The following is a 23763-nucleotide window of genomic DNA, read 5'->3' as shown; positions in this document are numbered from 1 at the left end:
TTGATCTAAAATATGATCAAGATGGTTTAAAACAAGGCCATGCCACACATTAATCAAACAATTTGCATCCAATATACAGTTAAGGCAAACGTTATCCAAGTCGTGGAAGCACGGAATCAGTATGAATCTGTTAAATCTCGGTTCTTGGGTCTAGTCCTTAAACCAGAATAAATTAAAACAAACATGCTCTGTTAACTTAATGGGGGCATCAGAGTGTTCATGAAAACAAATCTACGTCTATGGTAGTGCACAAATGAAGGGTTACAACAGGTAGAGCAGGGATGGGCAGCTCCAGTCCTGGAGGGCCGGTGTATGCAGGTTTAACTCTCGTCCTAGAGAGCCAGTGTGTATGCAGGTTTAACTCTCGTCCTGGAGGGCTGGTGTGTATGCAGGTTTAACTCCAGTCCTGGAGGGCTGGTGTGTATGCAGGTTTAACTCCAGTCCTGGAGGGCTGGTGTGTATGCAGGTTTAACTCCAGTCCTGGAGGGCTGGTGTGTATGCAAGATTTTTCTGCCACCAGTCACCCTAGCTCAGTCCACTAATTAGCCGTATGCACCATGACCGTTTCACTCGCAAATTAGACCACAAGAAAATGCTACGAGAAAATAACATTTTATCAGCTGCCGTTTATATCACGGAATGTAGCTAGAAATGACAGATCAAGTAAATGATTGGGTTAATTAAATCATTATATATACGGCCCTCGTTGCCCATCTGAGGCAGAGCGACCGCAGTCGATTTCAGAGGAGCACACCGCAGTGATTAAATAACTTTTTCTTTTCATTTTTTAAAATGTCTGCATTCGTCTTTGCTGGAATGTATGCGAGCAATGAGTCTCAGGAGTCTGCTGTGTGTTTCCAGTCAAGAGACAGAACACACAGGGACAGAGAGAGGTACATAATGATTATTAGTTTTATTATGTCCAACCATTGAAAGTAGGAAAGATACAGTCGTAAAGGAAAACAAGCCGACCCTGTTATAAGCATTACTTACAGATATAAGGAAGTAGACAGAAGGGGTGACAGTCATTTGAAAATGCCTCGTTTACCAGTAGGGTTCTACAGTTAAATTTTTTTAAAAACAGCTGCCTTTTATATATAGATTTATTTTTTATACATACACTTTTTTTTAATGTAACATTCTTTTAAAACTTTGTGCAAGTGCTTTGCTGGTAGTCTGGTATTCCATGAATGGTAGACAAGAGTTGGTCCAGTGCATTACATTGTGACAAATACGTCTGTGTGTGTCAACCCCAGTAAGCCAAAACCCAATGACTGTCACAATGAGTGAAACGGTGGAAAGTGAGAATGGACGCCTAGATGGTGCAGGAGAAAATGAGGGGGTGAGTATATTAAATATTTGTGGAACTCCGTTGCACAGCTTGGAACACATCACCAACACAAAAATAATGCTAAAACGGAGAAAATGGAATGGTCTGTTGATGTACAGGCTTACGTTCCCCCAAAATGGATTATTGCTGAAACTCTACAGTCGCCCATGTTCAAAACAGACACCACAGACTTGCACTAAACCGCGTTTGCCTGGGGTGGGGAGCCTGGTTCATGAAGGGGGAGAGGGAACGCATGCTGGTATTTGTTTCCATCGATCATCCACGGCTCAAACTGCAGTCACCAAAGCCAATAGGCCGTACATCTGGCCACAGTAAAATGCTTCACAATAGTAGCCGTTAGCCATCATTCACCAGCTCAACGTTAGCCAAACTGTAAACGTACATAGTGGGATTATATAAATAACAGAAGTCGCCATGGAGAACTGACACGCAGGGTCGTTCAGAACCTCGGTTTCCCACACCCCTAAATTAACAAAAGGAAAAGCATTTCTACATGCGGTTCATCTAGCAGGACTTTGTTGGACCCTACAGGAGGTGAATCCAGACCTCGAGGCGGAGGTTGAAGGTGGATTCTGACCCGGTTCTGGTGCGAATGCTCCAGATTCGCGGTAGGGGGAGGCCTCTCGCACCAACACTTACACAAACTACAGATCAGAAACGGAGGGGTGAAGACGAGACTGACCCACTGCGGGAACGCACAAGCACAAGGGGCAGCCAGAGTCCGAAACGCAAAATGGCCTTCCAGTAAAACAGGATCCTTACTCCTGCAGTTCATTGCACATAGTGGTGGGGAAGAAAGACTTCAGAAACCTTAAAAAATAAAATAAATAAAATCAATAAAAGGGGCACAGCCATCGTATGCTTTGAACCAGACATTGGGCAAATTCCAAACCCTTATTGTTCACCTGTTCTTGTCCCTAGCTCCACCCATCGGGAGAGGCCAAGAAATTATTACATTAAAAAAAATTATAATAAAAAAAGTGAAGACGGGGAAATTTGAAGTTTGAATTTGCGTCAGTTATTGATGAGGCAGATGGAGAGGTGGATCCACAGATCGATCATTTATACATAAATGAAAAAATACATGCCCGCAAAAAATGCGCTCATGTTCCCTTGCTCAAAGGCAAGACTGGGAGTTGCTAACTTCTAGCTCCTAGAAGGAACATTAATACGGGTTGGAATGTCCTTGAAGATGGCGGACTTCGGACGATTTTCAGGGGAGGAGCAAGGAATGGAAAAAAGAAAAAAATAAGGGAATGGAATGAGCGCCCATAACTCATAAGGCTCCACCCACTTGACCTTTGTCCAATCACCATTTCCACACCACACCGATCCCAAAGGCCTGGCCAATGAGAGGCAGAGACATATTCACACCTGCTTGCCTAAATGACTTCCAAAATAAACCAAATGCATATAACGGCATACATAATTTCTTTAAAAATGGGATTTTGTAAATACTAGCAACTATCCTTCTCTCTAAAATATTTTTTAAGATGGCTTCTGTACAAGCTATGTATCGCAGACATCTTTAATTCCGGATACTAACATTTTCCTGGGGGGAAAAAAAAACTAACAAAAAAATAAGACTTTTGGTTTGAGTATATAAGGGGCAAGAAAATAAGAGAAAAGAAATAACTATTGGATACTTGGTCACATACATACACAGGAACAACACAATTCATTTTAAAGAAAGGAAACAAGATACAACTTTTATTCACACTTTACAAAAAAAGCTATTTTTCCAACATACTACAACACTATCCGCAATTCAACATAATAGTCCCCACATTTATTTTTGTTCCAAACAAAAAAAGAAAAGAGAGAAAAGAACAGGTCGTGGACGAGGAGGACAGATCTACCGTTTCCCCTTGTTCCTCTTCACGCAGAGTGAGAATAAAAAAAGATTAAAATTCACTTTCGCACGATGGCGAAAGCCCAGTTTTAAAAAGTGGGTAATAAGATTCCGTTGTCAGAGGGTAGCTGCACTAGTGATCTACTTTAAGTGCTTGTCAATCAATTTCATTAAAATTACAAAAAAGGAAAAAAAAAAAGAAAAAAAAACATGAAAATTGAGCGAAGACAACTTCCATTGAATTTTCTTAGCACACTGAATAATTTACACATTTCATGTTTTCTTTTTCTTTCTTGCTTTTTCCCCTCGGTGGATGATTGTACAGGACCACTGTGGTCACCAGAAAACATCATTAAAATGACAAGCATAGACTACCATTTTCTGGCCCTCGAGAAGTGAGAAGTGAGAACACAGCCAGAGAGAGGGAAAATGGCCCCCTTTTTTCCCCTTAAAAACATTTCGTAACACGGTTGCGGCAAGAAGAGGACTTCCAATCTTTACACTTGGCTTTTCTTGCAGTAAGCATTAGATGGCACTGTACAGAGCGGGGAACACAGCGGTAGAAAAGTACACAGATCCGAGCGGACGCGATTCAGAGAGTAACTGCCTGAGTTAAAGGGGGGTGAGGGTGGGAATCCGGACAGTGATTTTAACCAGACCGCGGATCAGGAGGAAGGGTTTCTAAGGGACACTGCAGCATGTACATATAATATTGTGTTATTAAAAAAAAAAAACCCCAAAAAACTATTACAAGAGATGGAAATGTATCAGAACGAGAGCACTGAAGAGACATGAGTAGGTACGAGGTTAAGCAGCTAAAAAAAAAAAAAGAAGGAAAAAAAAGGTCAAACTCTGTGTCGCTCATTACCTGATTGTGAGTTCAATACCTCCAAACAAAAAGACACCATAATAATCGATTCCTACAACCCATAAAAACAGACCTCTAAAAAAAACATCCACAAATGTTTTGACAGGGTGTGTATATACGTGTGTATATACACACATTATATATATACACACACACACACACACACACACAATATATGCCAAGAGGCGGTTTAGGTATAGGCCAGGTAACGTGCTGCAGTCCTCACCATTTTGCGACAGAGCTTGCGCTGCTGCTGTTCCACCTCGTCACCACCAGGGCGGCGATACAGGGGGCAACCTGCAGCTCACAGCCAAGCACAGCCAGAGGGGCGGGAGAACCATTCCCTTTCAGGCCAGATGAAACGTCAAGCTTTAACAAGCTCGTCTCTAGATGCGCGTCTGTGCCAGTTACCCAAGAAAAACGTCTTTATGGTCGAGCAGATTGTTCACGAAATTTGTCCTAGTCCGAATCCGAATTTGGAGTGCAAATTCTTCAATAATAATAAAAAAAAAAAAAAAAAAAACAGCAGTACATCTAGAAATCATCACTGAGAAGAGTACAGAGGTGGGAACCCAGAAACAACCTCTGTTTTTTTTTTGTTTGTTTTTTTTTAACTCTAGTACAAGCTGGTCTTTCATATATATATATATATATTTTTTTTTTAAACACCTTAAAACAAATACAAATGTCACCTTAGTTTACAATACAATCTTTTTTTTTTTTTCTAAATCTGATCATAATTCTTAGTACAAAAATGCCACACAGATCAGGTCTTTTGTGGTTCATATACAATCATGTAAAGGCGGAATCCAAACTTCAGTTACATCAAAGTTATACAAACGTCTGTAGGAAAAACCTCTGCAGAGGAGGGTGCAGTTATGGCCAGGGAAGGACACTACTGGCCTCTGTGACAGTGCTACACATCTGCATCGTGTGTGTTTGTGTACGTGTGGGTGTGTGCGTGTATATGTGTGTGCGTGTGTGTGCTGGTGCCCAAAAGAGCCCCCCTCCCTGTAGTAAAAAAGGCGGAGATGACAGTTGGCCACCCCCCGAACGTAGCCCATCGAGTGCGTAACCACGGCCACCATTTGAACGCTGAACCTGCTCACGTAGCGCTAGCACGTTGGTAACATAGCGCTAGCACGTTGGTGACATAGCGCTAGCACGTTGGTGACATAGCGCTAGCACGTTGGTGACATAGCGCTAGCACGTTGGTGACATAGCGCTAGCACGTTGGTGACATAGCGCTAGCACGTTAGCGCAGACAGACCCACGTTTGGCCCGTGTCCCACTCTGTTTTTTACCTGAAGGCATTGGCTCGGTGGTTAGTGGGCCGTGGCTACGTACAGCAATTTACTTCATCCCACCTTAAAGGGAAACCAAAAAAATATACACAACAATAAAATGGAACGGGGACCAAGGCGATGACCTGTGACCTGAAAACGAATTAAGCAAATCTGAAGTCTTCTCTAATATGGCTGGCTGGCTACGCAAACGGTGGTGTGAACCCCATGCCTGTCGTCTTTAACCCTTCGCTAGCTGGAAAAGCCCCTGTTCGGACAGCACCAATTGATCGAAAGCAACGCTGGTGGACAGGTGGCTTGTATAGCACCAGGAGAATTTCTTAAAAACGCACCAGCCAAACAGGCTTGCCCTCCCCTACACAGCCAAATCAGTCCCTATCCCGCGTAAAACCCGCCATCACACAGGACCGTGTGGTTCAAAGCCGCTGCTCTATGAAGACATTTTTGGTTTTTGTGAACTGTGGGAACACAGTATGTTTGGCCTCTAGATGGATAAGATTCCCTTTCTCTACACTCTTGGTCCATCCTGGATTGCGTGTGGTCCTGGGTTCTCCCGTGTACAAACCACACTCTCTCTACATTTCAAAACTTAGTACTGGCTCTTGGCGTGACGATGTCTGGGCGCATCCAGATGACTACAGGGTCTGAGGCACCATCTGATCATCGCCGTGGTCCCTTACAGTAAAACAACACGGATGAAGTCGGGGAGTGGGAAGTTACATAATGTGGGAAAAGATGGTAGGCATTTTTTACAAAGATTGACTTCAGCATTTAAATTAAAAAAAAAATCTTTGAAAACATTTTGGAAAACAACGAAAAAAAAAAACAAAAAGGAGGAAAATATTCCATTGGCCATATATCCCACTCGTCTGGTGTATTACTCAAGGTGAATACAGATTTTGGGTTTTCTTGTGAAGTACAGAACTGAGCGGCGCCGAGAGCAGCGGCTCCCCCCGGTGGCTCGGAGGACTACCTGCGGCTGGACAGGTGAATCCCGTTGAGTGGCGGTGGGTAGGGCAGGACCAGCTCCAGTTGTGCAAACAGGGAGAAGTGATCGGAGGGGACGTGGGGGTGGGGGCAGCCGCTGATATTGTTCTCGTGGAGCCACTGGGGATCCAGGGGCCCCAGGACGCCCAAGACGTTGAGCAGAGGCTGGGAGTAGAAAATGTAGTCGATGACACCCTGCAACGACAGGAAAATAAGCGGTTAAAAATAGAACCTGCATTTGTGGTACGTCATCTGACATTAACACATTGCCAAGCAGTTCTATGGGCTTCATCTTTCAGGTAGCTAATGTAGCTGCAGGTCCTTGCCTTACACAAAAATGGCAGCAATGGGCTCCGTTGAAGATTGTTAGATTTCGGTGTTTTCAAGATGTAACCGAGTTAAAAAGTTGACACACAAGTTCTGATCCTATTCAAATGCATGTCCCCACAATCACCCCATTTTCCCCACTTTATTTACATTTCCTTTCCTGGTGTTGATTTGAGGTCTAGGTGCCGACAACCATTTGTCTGTGGCCTAACCAGGAAACCTGTCAACAGACATCATCATATCTAAAGGAGTGTTTTGTCACCATGGATGAAGCACTTCCTTTCAGATACTGATATAAACTCCGTCATTCCCAGTAAGGATTGTGTAAGATTGGTGAAAGCTCAGGAGAACGTACACACTATCTGGAACCACGAATAAAGAGCTGAACTTGTCTTACACCCTCAAATTTTGAGTAACGACTCTTTCTTCCCTGAAACGCGATTTGAAGTACCAGCAGCGAAACAGTTATAGTATTGAAGAAGAAACAAGAAGTTCTTCAAGATCAATAGACAAGCTAGCTACCTTCACGTGATGTCCATTAGCCTAGGTATTTCGTAGACTATTTTTAAGTATCAATTTTAACTGCTCATTTCAGGACAGGTACTGGAGAGCATAACTGTGTCTATATACTCTGAAGAAATGCAAGTGTGGGGCTGCATGGCTCATTCCATTACGGCACCGTGGTCGGACTGTGCCAGTGTCACCTGCGGTCGGTAGCCCTGTAGCTAGAAATTGCCAATCACGTGTTGTCACAGGACAGTTCACTTTGTTATTGGTCTCCGTTTTATCACTCTCAACCAACCCACACTGGAATGCTTGCGATAGTGGACAAATTTCGAAGAAGAAAAAAAAAAAAAAAGGTATCCAAGTCAATTTGTTTGCAAGAGAAACTCTAATGACCAGGCAAAGACCAAGGGGCACTGTGGAGCGAGCGAGGAATGCCCTCAAAGCACCCAAGCGAGGTTAGTCAGGTCAGAGGTCGGGGATACGAAGGTGTAGCTGGTGTAAGAGACTGTTCTAGAGCTCACCTTGAAGTCGAAGGTGTAGTTAGTGTAAGGCATCAGGCCGTTCTCGTAGGCGCTCTTGAGCTTGAAGGCGTGCGTGATGCGGCCGTTGGACGAGCTGCTCTTGCCGTTGCAGTTGAAGTTGGTCAGGCTGTCGATGTAGCGCAGCTCCTTGAAGTCCTTGTGCGTGCAGTCCACCCCACCTGTGCTCAGGTACTCCACCACGCCTGCGGACGCGGAAGGACACACGGATGGATTATCCATGACGCTCGTTTTATTCCGGGACTCTACGACGTGCCGTTGCTTAGCAGTTTCGAGCTGAATCGCCAGGCACTTTTAAGCATTGAGCACATTGCACATACCATCAAGACACTGACAAACTGACCTACAAGTGCATAGCTTTCCTGCTTAAAGGATAATGTAGGGACTAATCATATTACTACCGCTATTAACCATTAGCTACTATTAGAGACATCAAGTTGATGTCAAGGGTCATCGCTGATCAGTTCCCATCCTAGATGCATCTCGAGTTAGCTAGATGGCAAACTCAAACTCAAACAGCTTGTTTGATGTTCATTTCAGATCTCATTTTGGCTCTAATTCACTAGTGCCACAGAACAGCGATTATTTGCTTGAAATACATGGACATTAATAAATGTCTGCTAAATAAAATATAACGTTGTGTAACGTGTCTGCACAGGCCAGGCCCCCTGCACTTAAGTTCTCCCTCTAAACTCCCATGCAAGTAAATAGAATTTTCTACACCACCGTGCCGGCAAGAACAAAATGGCGCTCACCGGAGTCGGGCAGGGAGTTGAGGTCGGCGCACAGCACCACCGGGATGCCGTTGGTCTCCCCGGAGAGGGACGACAGCTTGAGGCTACGCGTGGCCTTGTCCACGATGTTCTTCACCTCAGACATGAACATCATGGTCTGCACCAGCTTCACGTCCGAGTACTCGGGGTCCCAGTGCATGTGCGCGTTGGCCACCAGGACCAGCTGCTTCTCCATGTTGGGCATGGACTTCCCCACTGGAGGGACGCAAAAGGAAGATGCACTTGAGCCGTAATGGAGAATGTGGTCCACTGGCAAATCGTACCACAGCTATAAATATTTAGCTCAGGAACACAACAGGTTTATTTTATAATTATGTTTTTATATACACATTTACAATTGTACAGCTTGCATATTTTACTAAATGTAATTTTCATTGCTTTCTTTAATATTGAAGTATAAATAGTATATCAAGTGAGAAATTTCTAAAAATGTTATCTAGCATCTTGACCAAGGGTAGAATGGCGGTAGAAGATTGAGATGCGAGGATGGGTGCGTGGTGTGTGTGTGCGGGCGTGTAAGCGCAGACTCACCACACTGCTCCATCACCTCCTTGCGCAGCTCCAGGAGCACGGCCACGCCGATGTTGTCCTTGGTCATCACCCGGTTGAGCATAGCCTCCGAGCCCTCAGAGTTGGCCATGGCCAGCTGGTTAAACTCCACCGTGTGTTTCTGCACCAGGCTGAACCTGCAGGGAGGACAAGCCGGGGTGAGTGCATGTGTGCGCGTGCGTGTGTGTGCATGTGCAGACTCCACAACCCAGGGTTAATATACGTTGTGTGTCTGTGTGGGGCTGCCGTAATTCACTTTCTGACGCTTTTAACCCAAGTAACTTGCAGTTGATTAGACTAAGCAGGGGACAATCCCCCTGGAGCAATGTGGGGCTAAGGGTCATGTTCAAGGCAGAATAGCCAGGTCCCAGCCATGTACCTTAGCCACGAGGCTACAGGCCGCCCCTCCAGCCATTAAAACGAGTGCCGCTACAGTACTGCACTGGCATTCACAGTATTCAATACTGATTCAAAAAAACATTTCAGGCTCGCTTCATGAGTTAGGTTACATTCCTAACCTTCTTCAGTAATTATACAGTTGCACACAGAGACACCCACAAACGCACAAAATAGGTTTTGCGGTGGCGTCTGCCTTGGCAAATACAAATCGGACTATTTTTTTCAAATTACTTCATTAGAAACAATAGCTCATAAAGGCCCGTGTGGACTTGGAAAAAGCGCAGTCTTGTACAATTTTGAGAAGTTCAGTCGTGTCCTATAAGCACATATGGGCTGGGCACATCGAGACAGGGTGTAGGAAACTCCAAATCAATCCAACTCAATCCAACTCAAGCCAAATCAAGCCAAATCAAGCCAAATCAAGCCAAATCAAGCCAAATCCATGTTGAGCAGCCGAGCAGCTTCGGGAGAGCATAGCGAGGCGGGGGACGCACTTCTCGCTCTTGAAGAACACGGCGCAGCCGTCCACGTGCTTGCGGTCGGACTCGGACATGGTCCTGGCGCGGGACTTGGGGCTGAAGAAGCCCTCGTAGCCGTGCTCCTTCAGCTCCACCAGGAAGAAGTGGTAGTACTGCTCCGTCTCCACTTCCTGCACAAAGCCAGATAGACGCTTTACACCGGGCATACCAGTATATGGTTTGTGGCAAGTTGTGTGGACAGGAATGTGTGGAAAACAATATCTATAACACACGTTCTTCTTACGTTCCATTAGTTATTTAGCGGAAGCTTTTACCCAAAGCGACAAAGTTGATTTGACTAAGCAGGGGACAATCGCCCCCTCGAGCAATGTGGGGTTAAGGGCCTTGCTCAAGGGCCCAACTGAAGCACAGATCTTATCGTGGCCATACTGGCATTTGAACCACCAACCTTCTGGGTACCAGTCAATCAACTTAACCGTTCTTGACCTTTTTAAAATCGGGACCCAAATTAGAATTTGGCAGACGCTCTTATCCAGAGCGACGTACAGTTGATTTGACTAAGCAGGAGACAATCCTCCCCTGGAGCAATGCAGGGTTAAGGGCCTTGCTCAAGGGCCCAACTGCTGTGCGGATCTTATTGTGGTTACACCGGGAATCGAACCAACGACCTTGCGGGTCCCAGTCATGTACCTTAACCCCTACGCTACAGGCTGTCCCAATATTCTAGTATAACCTATAGGACAACAGACTGATTCCAGGATCCTCCTAAGACCCATTTGGATATTCCTTCCAGGATAATTCAATTTATTCCAGTACATTAGTCAAATGCACATAAGTATTTGAATCCAAAAGGAATACTATGTTAACCCAGGTCGGTAACCGTGGCAGCAGCCCAGCCCACCCCCTCACCTGCAGGCTGATGATGTCAGCGTTGCAGCTGAGGATCTCCTGCATGATGGACTTCTTCCTGTACTCCCAGTTCAGCGCCCAGGACGGGCAGTAGCCGTACAGCTGGCGGGTGGCGTACTTGTCACAGAGCACGTTGTAGCACATCACAGAGAACAGAACTGCGGGGAGGAGGAGGAGGAGGGGGTGACACGGGCCATCCAGTTAAGATCGCCTGGCAGTGGTGCGTTATCACAGCATATTGTCATCTGATCAGAGCAGAGCTTTCAGTTTCACTCATTGATACTGCATCTGGCAGAAGCAGAACAGGTTAAAGTTCCCTTTCACAACGACCTTTCACCATTCCAATCGTTCCTTCACCCTTTTATCACGGGCGGTCACAAATACGCGATTAGAAGTTTGAAAAGAGCATTCCAAGAGCATACCATGAAACAATGTAAACAAACCTACTCCGTACACTAAACTAGAAAGGAGGTCATTGGACGAACTGCCATTTTCACTGAAGGTGAAGGGGCTGGTGAAGAAGTGAACAGAGGGAAAAGCGTGTGTTGGTCTCACCTGCTGGTCGTGTCCGGTCAGCTTCCTGCAGCACGATCCAGGACCGCTGAGGGGGCTGCTCTGTAGAGGCTGGGGAGGGTCAAATGGTTACAAACCCTCTCTTTACAATAAGCAAACGCGCAGGCGCGAGATTACCCTTTTGACACAACCGACTGCCCCCCCGGATGCTGGCATAGCGAAGCCAACCCAAGCTGAACATAAACGGGGCGTTTCACGTGGAGGAAGGGACACTCACTGCGTTTGGAGGTGCCTGCCAGGTTGTCCAGCAGGTAGTTGAGCAGGCGACGGGTTCCATCGGGTTCCTGGTAGAGGTTCACGATTTCTTGTGCAAGAGGGTTTCCTGTGGCGAGACGGTTTCTTGGGTTTAACACCCCCAGCTTCGCACACTCACACACTCTCCAATGGCGTGAAAATAAATAACTAGTATAACCCCCATCAATAGCTGCATCACTGAAGCAAGTATAAAAATAAAAAAATAAAAAATAAATATATAAAACCTACATATGAAAACTGTATAGCAAATTCTGTTCCGCAATTCCAGTAATTTTCTGAATAAGCCATTTACATGCACCATGAAATAAGGCCATTGATCTTTCTTTATACAGGGCAATCCGAGTAATCCAACCCAACCCAACCGAAGCCAAGCCATGCAATGGACAGGTGAATTTCCCCAATAAAGTAGTTATTGAGTTCGTATTATTATCATTATTAGAATTATTTCTCGCACCTTTGTGAAATAGCTTTCGAAGAACAAATAACGGCCCTCATCAGAACGCTCAATTGTTTTTCCTCCACAAACACTCATTAGACATGACCCGAGTCCAGAAATAACAATACTCATGTCTGTGATTACAGAGACAGAAACGTGTTTCGTCAATCATGCAGGACCTTTTACAGGACTCTGCACACTAATAAAAGAAAATGACTCACGCCATGCCTCAGAATACTCCGACTTTCAGATAAACACTTTGAAGAGGAGATTCTCACCAAGGTTGTTTTTACAAAATTAAAAAGTCCCTTTGAGAACTCCAATGCTTTCAATTACCAGCATTACAATGTTCATTTAAGAAAAACACCAATCGCATGTGGTCGTACACCTCAAAGGGTTCATATTAAAATATTAAGAGTACAAGTAAACGGAGAAGCAACATAAGAAGCTAAATTGTGCAAAATCATAAAGTAATGATTCATTATAAAATCTACATGCAATAAACAGCGAGCTTAATGGCAGCACTCACCTTTGAGCCCCAGCGTCTGCAGCTGGAAGAGTTTTCCCAGTTCGAAAGGCAGAACCCGCAGCTGGTTGTTATTGAGAAGCAGTTCCCTGAGAAAAAGAGCAGAACCCCGTGTCACTCCATTACTCACCAGTGCAGAAACGCCACTGATGTTTTACTGACAACCATCAGCGACCACGCTCTCTCAAAATGTACCACTGGGAATGCGGGCCTCTTGATGTGATGATAATTGTTGTATGTTTTATTTACACCCTAAAAGACATGAAAGCCTGCGGCAGATTTCGATTTCATGACATCACTGTCAGACTGCATTTCAACGGGGAGCTTACGATTTATACTTCTGAGATACATTTTTAATGGTAGGCATAATGCAAGCCAACGCACATAAGAAAAGGACTATTTTCCAGAGGTCAGGTTCTAAATGCCATAAATGAAATGACATCACTGACACAAGTACAACAGAACAAGTATGTTAAATAAAACAAGTGCCAAAAGGTGCAAAGGCATTTTGTTTCTCTTGAGCCAGCATTGGTGTTATTGGCTGCATACAGCATATTACGCAATCACTACCCTAGAAAAGTTGGCATTAACGGAATGCCCTGGCACTGTTTCAATGCCCAACAGAGCTTGCCAAATAGTTGAGATATCGCAGCCATACAAGGCACAAGGTGAGAAAGGTACTGTCACACCAAACCAGATACATAGTTTATAAAAAAAATATATATTTTTTTTAAATTAAAATGCACAACAGCTCAAAAGCAAAGGGCTTCCGTGTGTGTTCTGAAGCATGGTGGGAGATGTAGTTCCTCACCTGAGAGACACCATGTTGCCAAGCTCAGCCGGCAGGCTCCTGATCTTATTGGACGAGAGGTCAAGGTACACCAGATTGTGTAGTTTGGCGATGTCGGGCGGGATGCGAGACAGAGAGTTGTCGCTGATGTGCAGGGCTGTGAGGTGGGTCAGGGACCACAATGCAGTGCTCAGGCTCCGCACTTTACCTGGAACGGGAGGAAAGGGAAGAGGAAATAAAATTAAAAATCAGCTTCCAAACGAACAGCAGCATGGAGGATATTAAGGAGGAGTCTCCAGAGAGTACTTCAAAAGAAGAACAGCAGGCGGCACCGGGTTTTCAGCTAACTAAGCAACAAAACAGATCCTGAACAAACACGAGCATTAAAACACACTGCATCTGAGGCACAGACATGACAAATAAAAGCTACACTCACACACAAAAAAAAAAAAAAAAAAAAAAAGGATCTAAGAAGAGATTTTACAATATGGTGTAAACACTTAAGTTCCTGGCTCAGACAAATGTCTTCAATTGTCTTCAAATTCCCTCGTGTCATTACCAAAAAAAAAATAACCTTGAAACCAGGGATATCAGACTGGAGGATTTGAGGAACACGGTTTGCATTTTTTGCCCAAGTCTACTTTCAACCGTGGAAACAAGGTATATGGACTCTTGGACAATCTGCAACTACAGCACTAACATGTCGAACCGTACTCAAACCCAGCTGCTTTAACAATGTACTTTAAACTGAGCCAAACATGCAGAATCAAATATAGCCATCTCTCACACATCACAATGCTAAGAAGTGCTTAAAGTCAATTCATAAACCACAGTGTATATATAACAATATCTTACAAGTAACTATTAATGCTTGAGATGCACAACATGCAGAGCATTGAAGGGGACGATTCTTTAAACGTGTCCCCGCTTGTTAGCGCTAGCATTAGCCTCAGCCACAATCCAAGCGCGCTTACCGCTGATCTCGAGCTCCGCCCAGTAGGATTTCTTCCCGTTGGCTGCCTCCTCGCTCGACATTATCGTGTACATCCGCCGGGGGTCTGGCGGGTCATATTTTTCCTTGGGCATCCCTGTGATACTGTGGATGAAGGGGGGAAAAGGTTCATCACAAACCCTGCGCTAATGGGACGGCTTGTAGCGTAGTGGTTACGGTACATGACTGGGGCACGCAAGGTCGGCGGTTCAATCCCCGGTGTAGCCCCCAATAAGAACCGCACTGCCGTTGGGCCCTTGAGCAAGGCCCTTAACCTCAAATTGCTCCAGGGAAGGAGTGTCTCCTGCTTAGTCTAATCAACTGTACGTCGCTCCGGATAAGATGCATTAATGTAGTGTAATAACTGCTCAGGGGAGGAAAACATGAGATATGCGATAAGGTTGTTGAATATTGCAATGACAATACGCCTTGCAATAAACAAATATTGAAGTGTGCACAGCTGTAATGTCCTTCTGCTTTAGGTACACTTTCCAACATTCCTCTACTGAACAAATTGCACATGAACAGCCAATCAATTTAACAGAACAACAATTTAAATAAATACTATCCACTACAGTCTTCGGCTGAAAGCAAAACTGAAACAAGACGAGACCTAGAACATATTTTCACTGCGCAACAAAGTCCAGGAAGTCAAGCAAGTCAGTGGCCATTTAGAAAGCCACACAGGATTAGCAACACCTGCAGAATTTAGTCAAATTACCAGTTTGAAAGCTTCTTCAGTTGGTAATTAGTAACCAAATATATAATCCTCCCCTCTGGAAATTTCCCCAAGGAGCCACTATGGCACGATACCGCAAGGCCTCAATACAACAGAAAGGCTACAATAATAATAATAAGGTAGAGAGAATCTCAACTTTTCACACATGAAACCTGTATTTTTAAAGCTTACATTCACTCAAAAACACAATTGTATGCTATTTTGTCTCCCTTCAACCTATGATTTATGTGCTTGAAATCAGCAGGTACTGTACAAGGGCAGTCACACCTTAACCCCCCCCAAAAAATTATTTTTTTTACTTTAGCTAATAAAAATATTGTTTAAGAATGATTAACATTTTAAATTATTGCAAAAGTCATGTACTTATTCTAATTCTACTTGTTTTTTGAACAATAAACATTAGCTCATGTGAAATACAGTACAACTGGGACGTGGACATTGGTTTATGAACCTTTAGAAGCAGGATAACAGTCTTTGAACAGTCTATTTTTGACGACAGAGGTGAGTAACATCCGCTAACGCGCTGGGCCTCGATCCTCCGCAATCCACCGGGCCTTCTGTCATTCATGAATCAGTTTCACAAACGCACCACACACAACACGCAGCCAGGCTAACGCACCGCCCAGGGCAAAAACGCGACCGGGCTGACGTAACGTCTTATCGCGGCAACAATGACTGCTACACACAGGCCACAGAACACTTGCACTACTGTGGCTTCACCCACTACAGAATGCAAGCGGGGCTTTAAGAGGATAGCCATTCATCTAGCTAAGATAAATGTGGTCCCATGCACATTTGCTACACGCAAGCAACCTGTCTTCACTCTGTTCGGCATCAATTTAGGCCGTGAAATTGCCCTCCTGCCAATTGACTGGAAACCGAATGCTACATCCATTTGGTTTGTATCAGACACAATTGCTGCAATTGGAAGCTATACGTTTGTATAAGGATGATGACCAAAAGATTCACCTTCAATTTCAGGGCATCACAGACACATATTGTGTTAGGTCTAGTCCTACACTGAATTGAATTCTGAATGAAGATTCTCCATAAAAAACTCAATTTAGTCCAGGACTAAGCTTAATCTGTCTGTGAAACCAGCCATATGTTGTTTTTGTTTTTTGGGGGGTTTATGTAAAGTAGCACCGGCGTTTTACTGAAAATAGTTTTGTTATCAAGGCCCGACTCTTGGGATTCAGCCCAAATTCTTTCATCAGTGCATGTCTCTTTATTTTAAAGTAATTTCAGTGACGTAATTTGCATATTTTCTTTGGCTCAAGGCAGCTCCCATAGAGTTCCATACCGTCTGTCCACATAAAGTTTCAACCATCGAAGCATCTTTTAAGACTTCTATCATCTCTCCCTCAGGCTTTGGTGTATGGTAATACCCATAAGTGAATAAATTCAAGATTCATCTAAATAAATTTTACTTCCAAACATGAAATATTTCGGCTTCATCAGACAGTCAGACAGAACTTTAAGTGCAAAGAGTGCCTGGTGGGTGAGCAGAAGGTGGTTTCAGTGTCACAGACACTCGCTTTGGCATAGGGGTAAGCAGGAGAAAGAGTTATACGTACGCTATGGCATTGTGCAAGGGTTCTCTAGGTAATTACGTCACCGTGAAGAACACCAAGGACCCAAGAGTTCCAGAATTCCCTGCACTACATTTTGGATGACCATTAAGAGGGAAAGCCCGGATATATTCACCTTAACGTGATAAAGAAGAGTCTGCCCCGATTCAAAATGGAAAGGTAACAAGCCCTGACATTCTATTCTGCTGGCTTCCACTGACATTGTCACGGTAACCGCAGTCCCTACTGTGAGGTCACAGGATGACACTGAGAGGGTGCAGGTAACCTTCCATACCCCATCTGCGACCTCACCGTATGCAATCAGTCCAAACTATGTAACAAGAGTAAAATAATCACTGTTGTGCTGAAGACACAGACCGTGATGTTTGTAACGAAAGACAGGAAAGCTTAATTACGCAGCCGGTCGAGGAAACATGAGCACATTACACAATGTACATTTTACTTTTTAATGCAGTTTTAACAGGTACCAGTGTTTGATCGAGCATTCATTTAGAGGGACCTCCTGCTATTTTTAGGGGGTCATTGTCAGATGTTATGGAGTCAATAAAATGAATAAAAACGAGTACATTTCAACTTCTTGTAAAACACTATATTAATTAATCTATAAAAATAAACAAATTAATATTTTAAGGAAAGAACAGTTTATATATTCATTTAATATATTGTTTACTATTAATAACTTACTGTTATTTTTGCTACTAAAGATGAATTTATACATTTCAATACATTCATTTTACTTTTGTATCAACTTAAATCCTGCATTTTAGTTATTATTATCATTGCATTTCCTCTACATGCAACTCCTCCAACAATTCTTAAGCTAAACATACCAAGCCTGGCAATCAAACTCACACACGTCTATTTGGTTGCTTCTTCTTTAAGCAAACATTCAAACACCCATTTTAGTAACCTTGATACAAAGCTTCACTCAATTTTCGGAAATTAAAAATGTCATGCCAGAATTGTAACGTGGCATTGTGACATTTTAATTCCGCCTTTCATCAAAATCTCAGGAATTACCTGCAATGGCTTTGCTACAGTATGAACTAAAAAAAAATTGATAGAAGCGTAGCATAAAACTGGCTACTTAAGTTTTACACGCTCTTTAAAGGCAACGTTTAAATGATAGGAAAACGGAATTGACAAGAACCTGCACGTGATGACGGATTCTAAAACCCACACACAAGGGTACGTCTGCTATTCATATTAAAAAGGTTCCCACAGATGTCATCTGACCAATCAGAGTTAAATATATTTTGGCCTCACCTATCAATGAGCTAATCTATGCCTTTTCCTAAAGAACCACTTTTATGATGGTTGCATTCCTGGTTTCATAGCACTGTGTACATTCATTCAAATGATGCTGGAAACCAAACCATGCAGGACGATGCACTCAACTCTCAACATGGTTCCTGCTCGGCAGCTGTTTACAAGTGTATCTGAACCCGATTGTCAAATACTGATAATGCACTGAAAGAGCAAGGACTACTGCTGAACGCTGCATTCATCCATTCAAATACTAACCAATTCAACTGATCAGTAAAACCGAGGTCGTCGCGGCCAATCTATAAAAACAGACGCGAGTTTAATCACTATCGCAAAATACTTGAGCAATAAAAACCATGGCATTTTACATGATAAAGGTAGCTAAAATAAACAAGGACGTCAACACTTATATGCTCAACTGAAACACTGTGGTTGAGTAGCACAACAATAACCAGTCAGAGAACGGTATTTCAGTATTACTAGACAAGAGGACTCACCTGTCAGTGAATCCAACGTTTAATTTCCTCCTCGGATTTATCAGGCGACGTTACCATCATAATAATACGAATTAAAACGGCTGTAATTAAATAGGCCCCAGAACGGGAAGCTCTGAAGCTACTGCATATACATCACAGTGCAATAGCCCACACACACACATCCATACAGAGCGCAGGAAAAGCCAGCTATATCCGTTCCTTGGAAATAAACTATTATAGTTCACCGAACTTGTTTAGATGAATAGTACAGTTCAAACTAGTAATTGGAGCCCACACAACACAATAGTTAACATAACTTACCCAATGTTACTTCGGCAAGCACACAGATATGCAGACAAAAAATAAAATTAAAACTATGCAAATACACGTTTAACGTAGCAACGTTTTCACAGCTATGGCCGAAACACTGCTTCGGGTTTTATTGAAGTTAGCGAACCCTAGCTAGTTAGCCAATGATATGACGTCACGCTTTCGATCGAATTCTTCGTTTAATTACCTAGCAAGACAACTAGATTGAGCTTCAACCTGTAATCTAGCTACTTAGCTAGGTAAACCAGTGTTCGCGTTAGAGGTCCAACATACTTAACTACCCACATACATGGCGCCATGCGTACTAAAATGACAAACTACGCTAACTTTGGTTAGCTAGCCAAGTTAAACATGTGCGACTCGTAACTGAAACAATCACTGTACGTGCGCCAAATACATGTGCTAACAATACTCATAAACAATCGGAAGTTAACTTTGCTAGCTACTGCTAGCTAATGTATCAATAGAACTGAACGAACGGAACGAACAATAGTTGGGAAACGATGAACGTTAGGTTTTTAGCTAGCTAGCTAGCTAAATTAAGGACACAGTCCGTCTGGCCTACTTGCAAATCAACTTCAAGAGATACCTAGCTATACATATTGCGACCGTGGTGACTTGGAGCCTTGTTACGCCATCTACCTTGACACTCTTGTCGCAAGTTGTAGCTGGCCAGTCAACCAACGACGAAACAATAACGTTTGCGAACACCACAGGTAGCTAACCAATAGGCTATCGAGCTAGCGAATTTTCAGCAAGATAGGATCGTCTTTTCGTTCGAAAGTTTGGGTTCAAAAGCGGACTAATGTTAGCGAATTAGCCATTTTCACGACAAAAAAATATTGGTAGCTTCCTATAAGTGAGCAAAAAATGCACTAATTGTTCGCTGTACAACTAGCTCACTCACTAGCACAGTTGCTAGCTAGTTGTAGATTTTGCTAGCTATCTAGCCGTCGTTGTTGACATCACAAAGAAGAAAGGCAACGTGTTACAACACAATACTATGCACATACGTTTGTGGAAAACAATATATATATATTTTTTTTTTACCTGCAAAAGCATACCAGTTAACGAAGACGACTGCGTGTTTCCTTTGTTTGTGATTCACTATGTATCCACTGCTGCTTAACATCGAGAGCAAACAAGCATCATGGCGGTCGTGGGATTTTTTGGTTTGTGGTAACAAGGCTTGCGCTCATTGGCTGGTCTGGTGACGAGTGGAACTATTGGACCTCTTGGTCTCAAAACGCCTCTGCACTGTGTGCGCACGACAGTAGGCCAACCAGCTCGCTTGTGATTGTGAATTACCATATGCATAGCCTTGTGGACGAGATTCACTTTTGACTTAAATTCTGTTCCCTACACACGGAAAAAACAAATACATTAATAAGACTATGTTATGTTATAATGTGGTTGTTTATGGTAATGACTACTACTACTACTACTACTACTACTACTACTACTACTACTGCTAGTAATAATCATAATAATAATAATAATAATAATAATAATAATAATAATAATGCTTGTTTCATATGTTGTTTAAACAGATTGCGTTTGACTTTGTTTTGTGTTACTTGTAAAATACGCAGACAAAACATTGTTAATGTATGAAGAAAAGCTATATCCTATAGCCTTCCTTATAAAACTACCTTACAAAACTGCCATGTCTACTTGGTTATCAAGTCAAAACAAGTTTGCTGGTTGTGCGTGATCAGGGTTTCTTTTCATCTATATTATGATCTAGAAAAAATAAAAAATAATAAACTAGCGATTTTTTGACCAACTTGCATGGTCTGGAAACCGTCCCATTCTGTTTGTACCCTGGGGCAGGTTTCCCATCTGAATAACTGTTGAAAATGTATTTCACAACAAAATGAAGCATCAGGTGGCCCAGCCATCTGCCTCAGTTGGGGCTTAGCCATTAACCAACTGTTTGCCCAACCAAATGGTAGACCAAATTTGATGTAAACGCACATTTTGTTTCTAGCTGAAAAAAAACTTGTGCGTGCACAGAGGTCTGTATGAAAATGATGTGCAGGCCTGTATTTGAAAAAGAAAGCATTGGAGATTATATATGTGCAATGTGTAGTATTCAACCAATATTGCAGTACCAAGTATTGCTTTCTCGGCATATTTGATACAGATGTCCCTAGAGATACTATTGTCTTCAAATACATCATCAAGTTTGATAAATGTAGTCAATATTAATTATGGTGAAAGTTCACAGACAGGGGATGACAATCTCACCAGTCTTTTGAGCAGCACATGCTGCCAAGTACATGGATACAGCATGCTGATACATGCTGTGGATTGCATCTTAAAACACAACACCTCCTGGATTTGATTACCCCATGAATTACTTCCATCTTAAATTACTTCCATCTGTTGTGTTTTTTTTCTTCTTCTGTAAATTCCAACTGTCTGGAGTTTTCTTTTTATTATTGTTGTTGTTAGCGAATTTTGATGTTCCTTGATATTACTGTTATTTAGCTGATGGTTTTATCCAAAGCGACTTACAGTTGATTCGACTAAGTAGAAGACAATCCCCCTGGAGCAATGTGGGATTAAGGGCCTTAATCAGCTGCTGTACAGATCTTGGTTTTTTTAAATCGCTCCAAAGATCTTGGAGGAACAACAAAATGCAAGTCGTCATGTTTTCTGGTTATTTTCTATCACGTAAAATACAGGGGCTTACCTGAGAGTTTGTGCCTGAGTTCAGGCGAAGCGCCATGGCTGCTGCAGACCACAGCCATGCCCCTGACAGGCCATGGAGCCTGATCCACTGCACCCCACACCTGATGTACCTGTAAACCCATAGCTTCCTGCTGTGATTTCAACAGAAACTATCAGTGGAAATATGTTTACATTTGCAATGCAACCAACTAGTCATCTCTTTGTTCAATTTCTCATGAAAAAGACTGTACTGTTGGATATGTATGACCCTGTGAACATACTTACATTTGGCACTGTGGTATGATATACCGGCTAACAACATTCTATGGCTTCTGTAAAAATAATTTATCTGCTGCAATGAAACAAGATATCCAGCAGAGGGAGATGTAGCACTGCATTGAAAGAGTTCACTTTGAAAGGCTTTTGGAGGCCTATGGCCAAAAGCAGGGATCAGGGTCAAATCAGTCTTGGAGGGCTGAGAACGGCTGGTTTTCTATCCTCTCTTTACCTGGGGGTCAGGTGTGAAGTCAGTCTGGCCAATCAGTAGCACTAATTGTTCAGCAAATTGCCTGAGAGAGAAGAAAACCAGGGCTGGATTTGGATTTGAGGGAAGATTTGATGATTGCTGGTCTGAAGCAGGAAAATACACTCCAAGTAAGTCCAGAGCAGCTTTTGCAGTTATGTTATGCCTCATTACATTACATTACATTAATGGCATTTGGCAGACAATCTTATCCAGAGCGACGTACAACAAAATGCATACCCATAACCAGGGATAAGTGTGCTGAAAGACCCTAGAGGGAAGTACAATTTCAACTGCTACCTGTACAACAAAGATAAGGACCAGGGCCTATTTGAATTTTTTTTCCCTTTTTTTTTAAACAAACAAATAAACAAACAAACAACAGAGCAAAAGTGACCAAACTTAACTAGCTAAACACTGCTTACCTAGCCAACTAAAAATACCGATACACAAAAAAGTAAATCACAGAAAGACAACAATTAAGGTTCACAGGGAGGTAGGGAGGGACGGGGAGAGGTGCTGCTTGAAGAGGTGCGTTTTCAGTTTGCGCTTGAAGGTGGGGAGAGATTCTACAGTTCTGACCTCAACGGGGAGTTCATTCCACCACCGCGGAGCCAGAACAGACAGTAGTCGTGAGCGTGAGGTAGAAGTTCGGAGAGGGGGAAGTGCCAAGCGGCCTGTGGAGGCTGAACGAAGAGGTCTGGCATGGGTGTAGGGTCTGATTATTTTTTGTAGGTAAGCTGGGGAAGACCCCTTAACTGCTTGGAAGGCTAGCACCAATGTTTTGAATTTGATGCGAGCCATGACAGGCAGCCAGTGGAGGGAAGTAAGCAGGGGGGTGACGTGTGAGTATTTGGGAAGGTTGAAGACCAGACGAGCTGCTGCCTCCAACAAAAGGGATTCAAGTCCGCAGCCTTCAAGTGATGAGGCTCATTCTTTGAATATATTTCTTTACTTCCTGAGGGGAGATACTGGGTTATTGGGCCAAATGTAATTCACAATTCCATTGACCTGCCTTGGAACCGATTGATGTGAAATATCCCTGATATGATCAGAACTCCACTGTATTTCATCAAATGTACAATGACCTTCTCTCTGGGGAATGTGGTTTGGTTGTGTTTCACCAAAAACATGTAAACAAATGGCATTGGATTTGTCCCTGAGCAGTTCATATTACAGTTTTATCCAAAGTGACTTCCAGTTGATCAGACTAAGCAGGGGCTAATCCCCCCTGGAGCAATGTGGGGTTAAGGGCCTTGACCAAGGGCTGACTTGACCCACCAACCTTTCAGGTCCCAGACCAGCACCTAAGCCACTAGGCCACAGGCTGTCCCCCTTCACGGCTAGTCCTTGAGTTGGTCCCCTCAGCACATTGTTACATCTTCTTTGTTTTGTGCTTGCAGTCACATCTTTGTACACACACACATACACACACAGACACACACACACACATACACACACACACACATGCACACACACACACCCCACACACATGCACACAAATGCACACACCTCCACACACACAATGTAACACATTGCTACACATATTCAGTGGCTGCTTGTATTGATAGTCCGCTGGGATCTTCCCGGCAGCCTGGGCAGCTGCTGTCAGAAATGAGTGTTGGATGGCATGGGCTTTATCTTGCGGATTCCTCAGAGACAGGCTAGGACAGGCCTCCTGTCTCATGGTGTTCTGAGCCCTTTCAGTGGAGCTGAAAAGCTGAT

General features: G+C 43.3%; 1 protein-coding gene across 1 annotated transcript; it reads right to left on the bottom strand.

Annotated features, from left to right (window-relative positions):
* Positions 1-894: 894 nt before the first annotated feature.
* LOC133132790 (CCR4-NOT transcription complex subunit 6-like) lies at positions 895-20007 on the bottom strand. The gene is made up of 12 exons (XM_061248521.1): positions 19890-20007; positions 14420-14541; positions 13467-13653; positions 12659-12744; positions 11656-11760; positions 11421-11489; positions 10866-11023; positions 9972-10126; positions 9061-9215; positions 8491-8724; positions 7718-7920; positions 895-6557 (listed from the first exon to the last, which is right to left on the bottom strand). Exons 2-12 carry the CDS (start codon positions 14529-14531, stop codon positions 6345-6347), a joined length of 1677 nt encoding a protein of 558 aa, XP_061104505.1. The 5' UTR covers positions 14532-14541; positions 19890-20007; the 3' UTR covers positions 895-6344.
* Between the last annotated feature and the right edge of the window lie 3756 nt (positions 20008-23763).

Source organism: Conger conger, chromosome 7 (assembly GCF_963514075.1).
Source record: "Conger conger chromosome 7, fConCon1.1, whole genome shotgun sequence".
Taxonomy (NCBI): Eukaryota; Metazoa; Chordata; class Actinopteri; order Anguilliformes; family Congridae; genus Conger; species Conger conger.
This window is presented reverse-complemented; position numbering and strand designations above follow the sequence as displayed.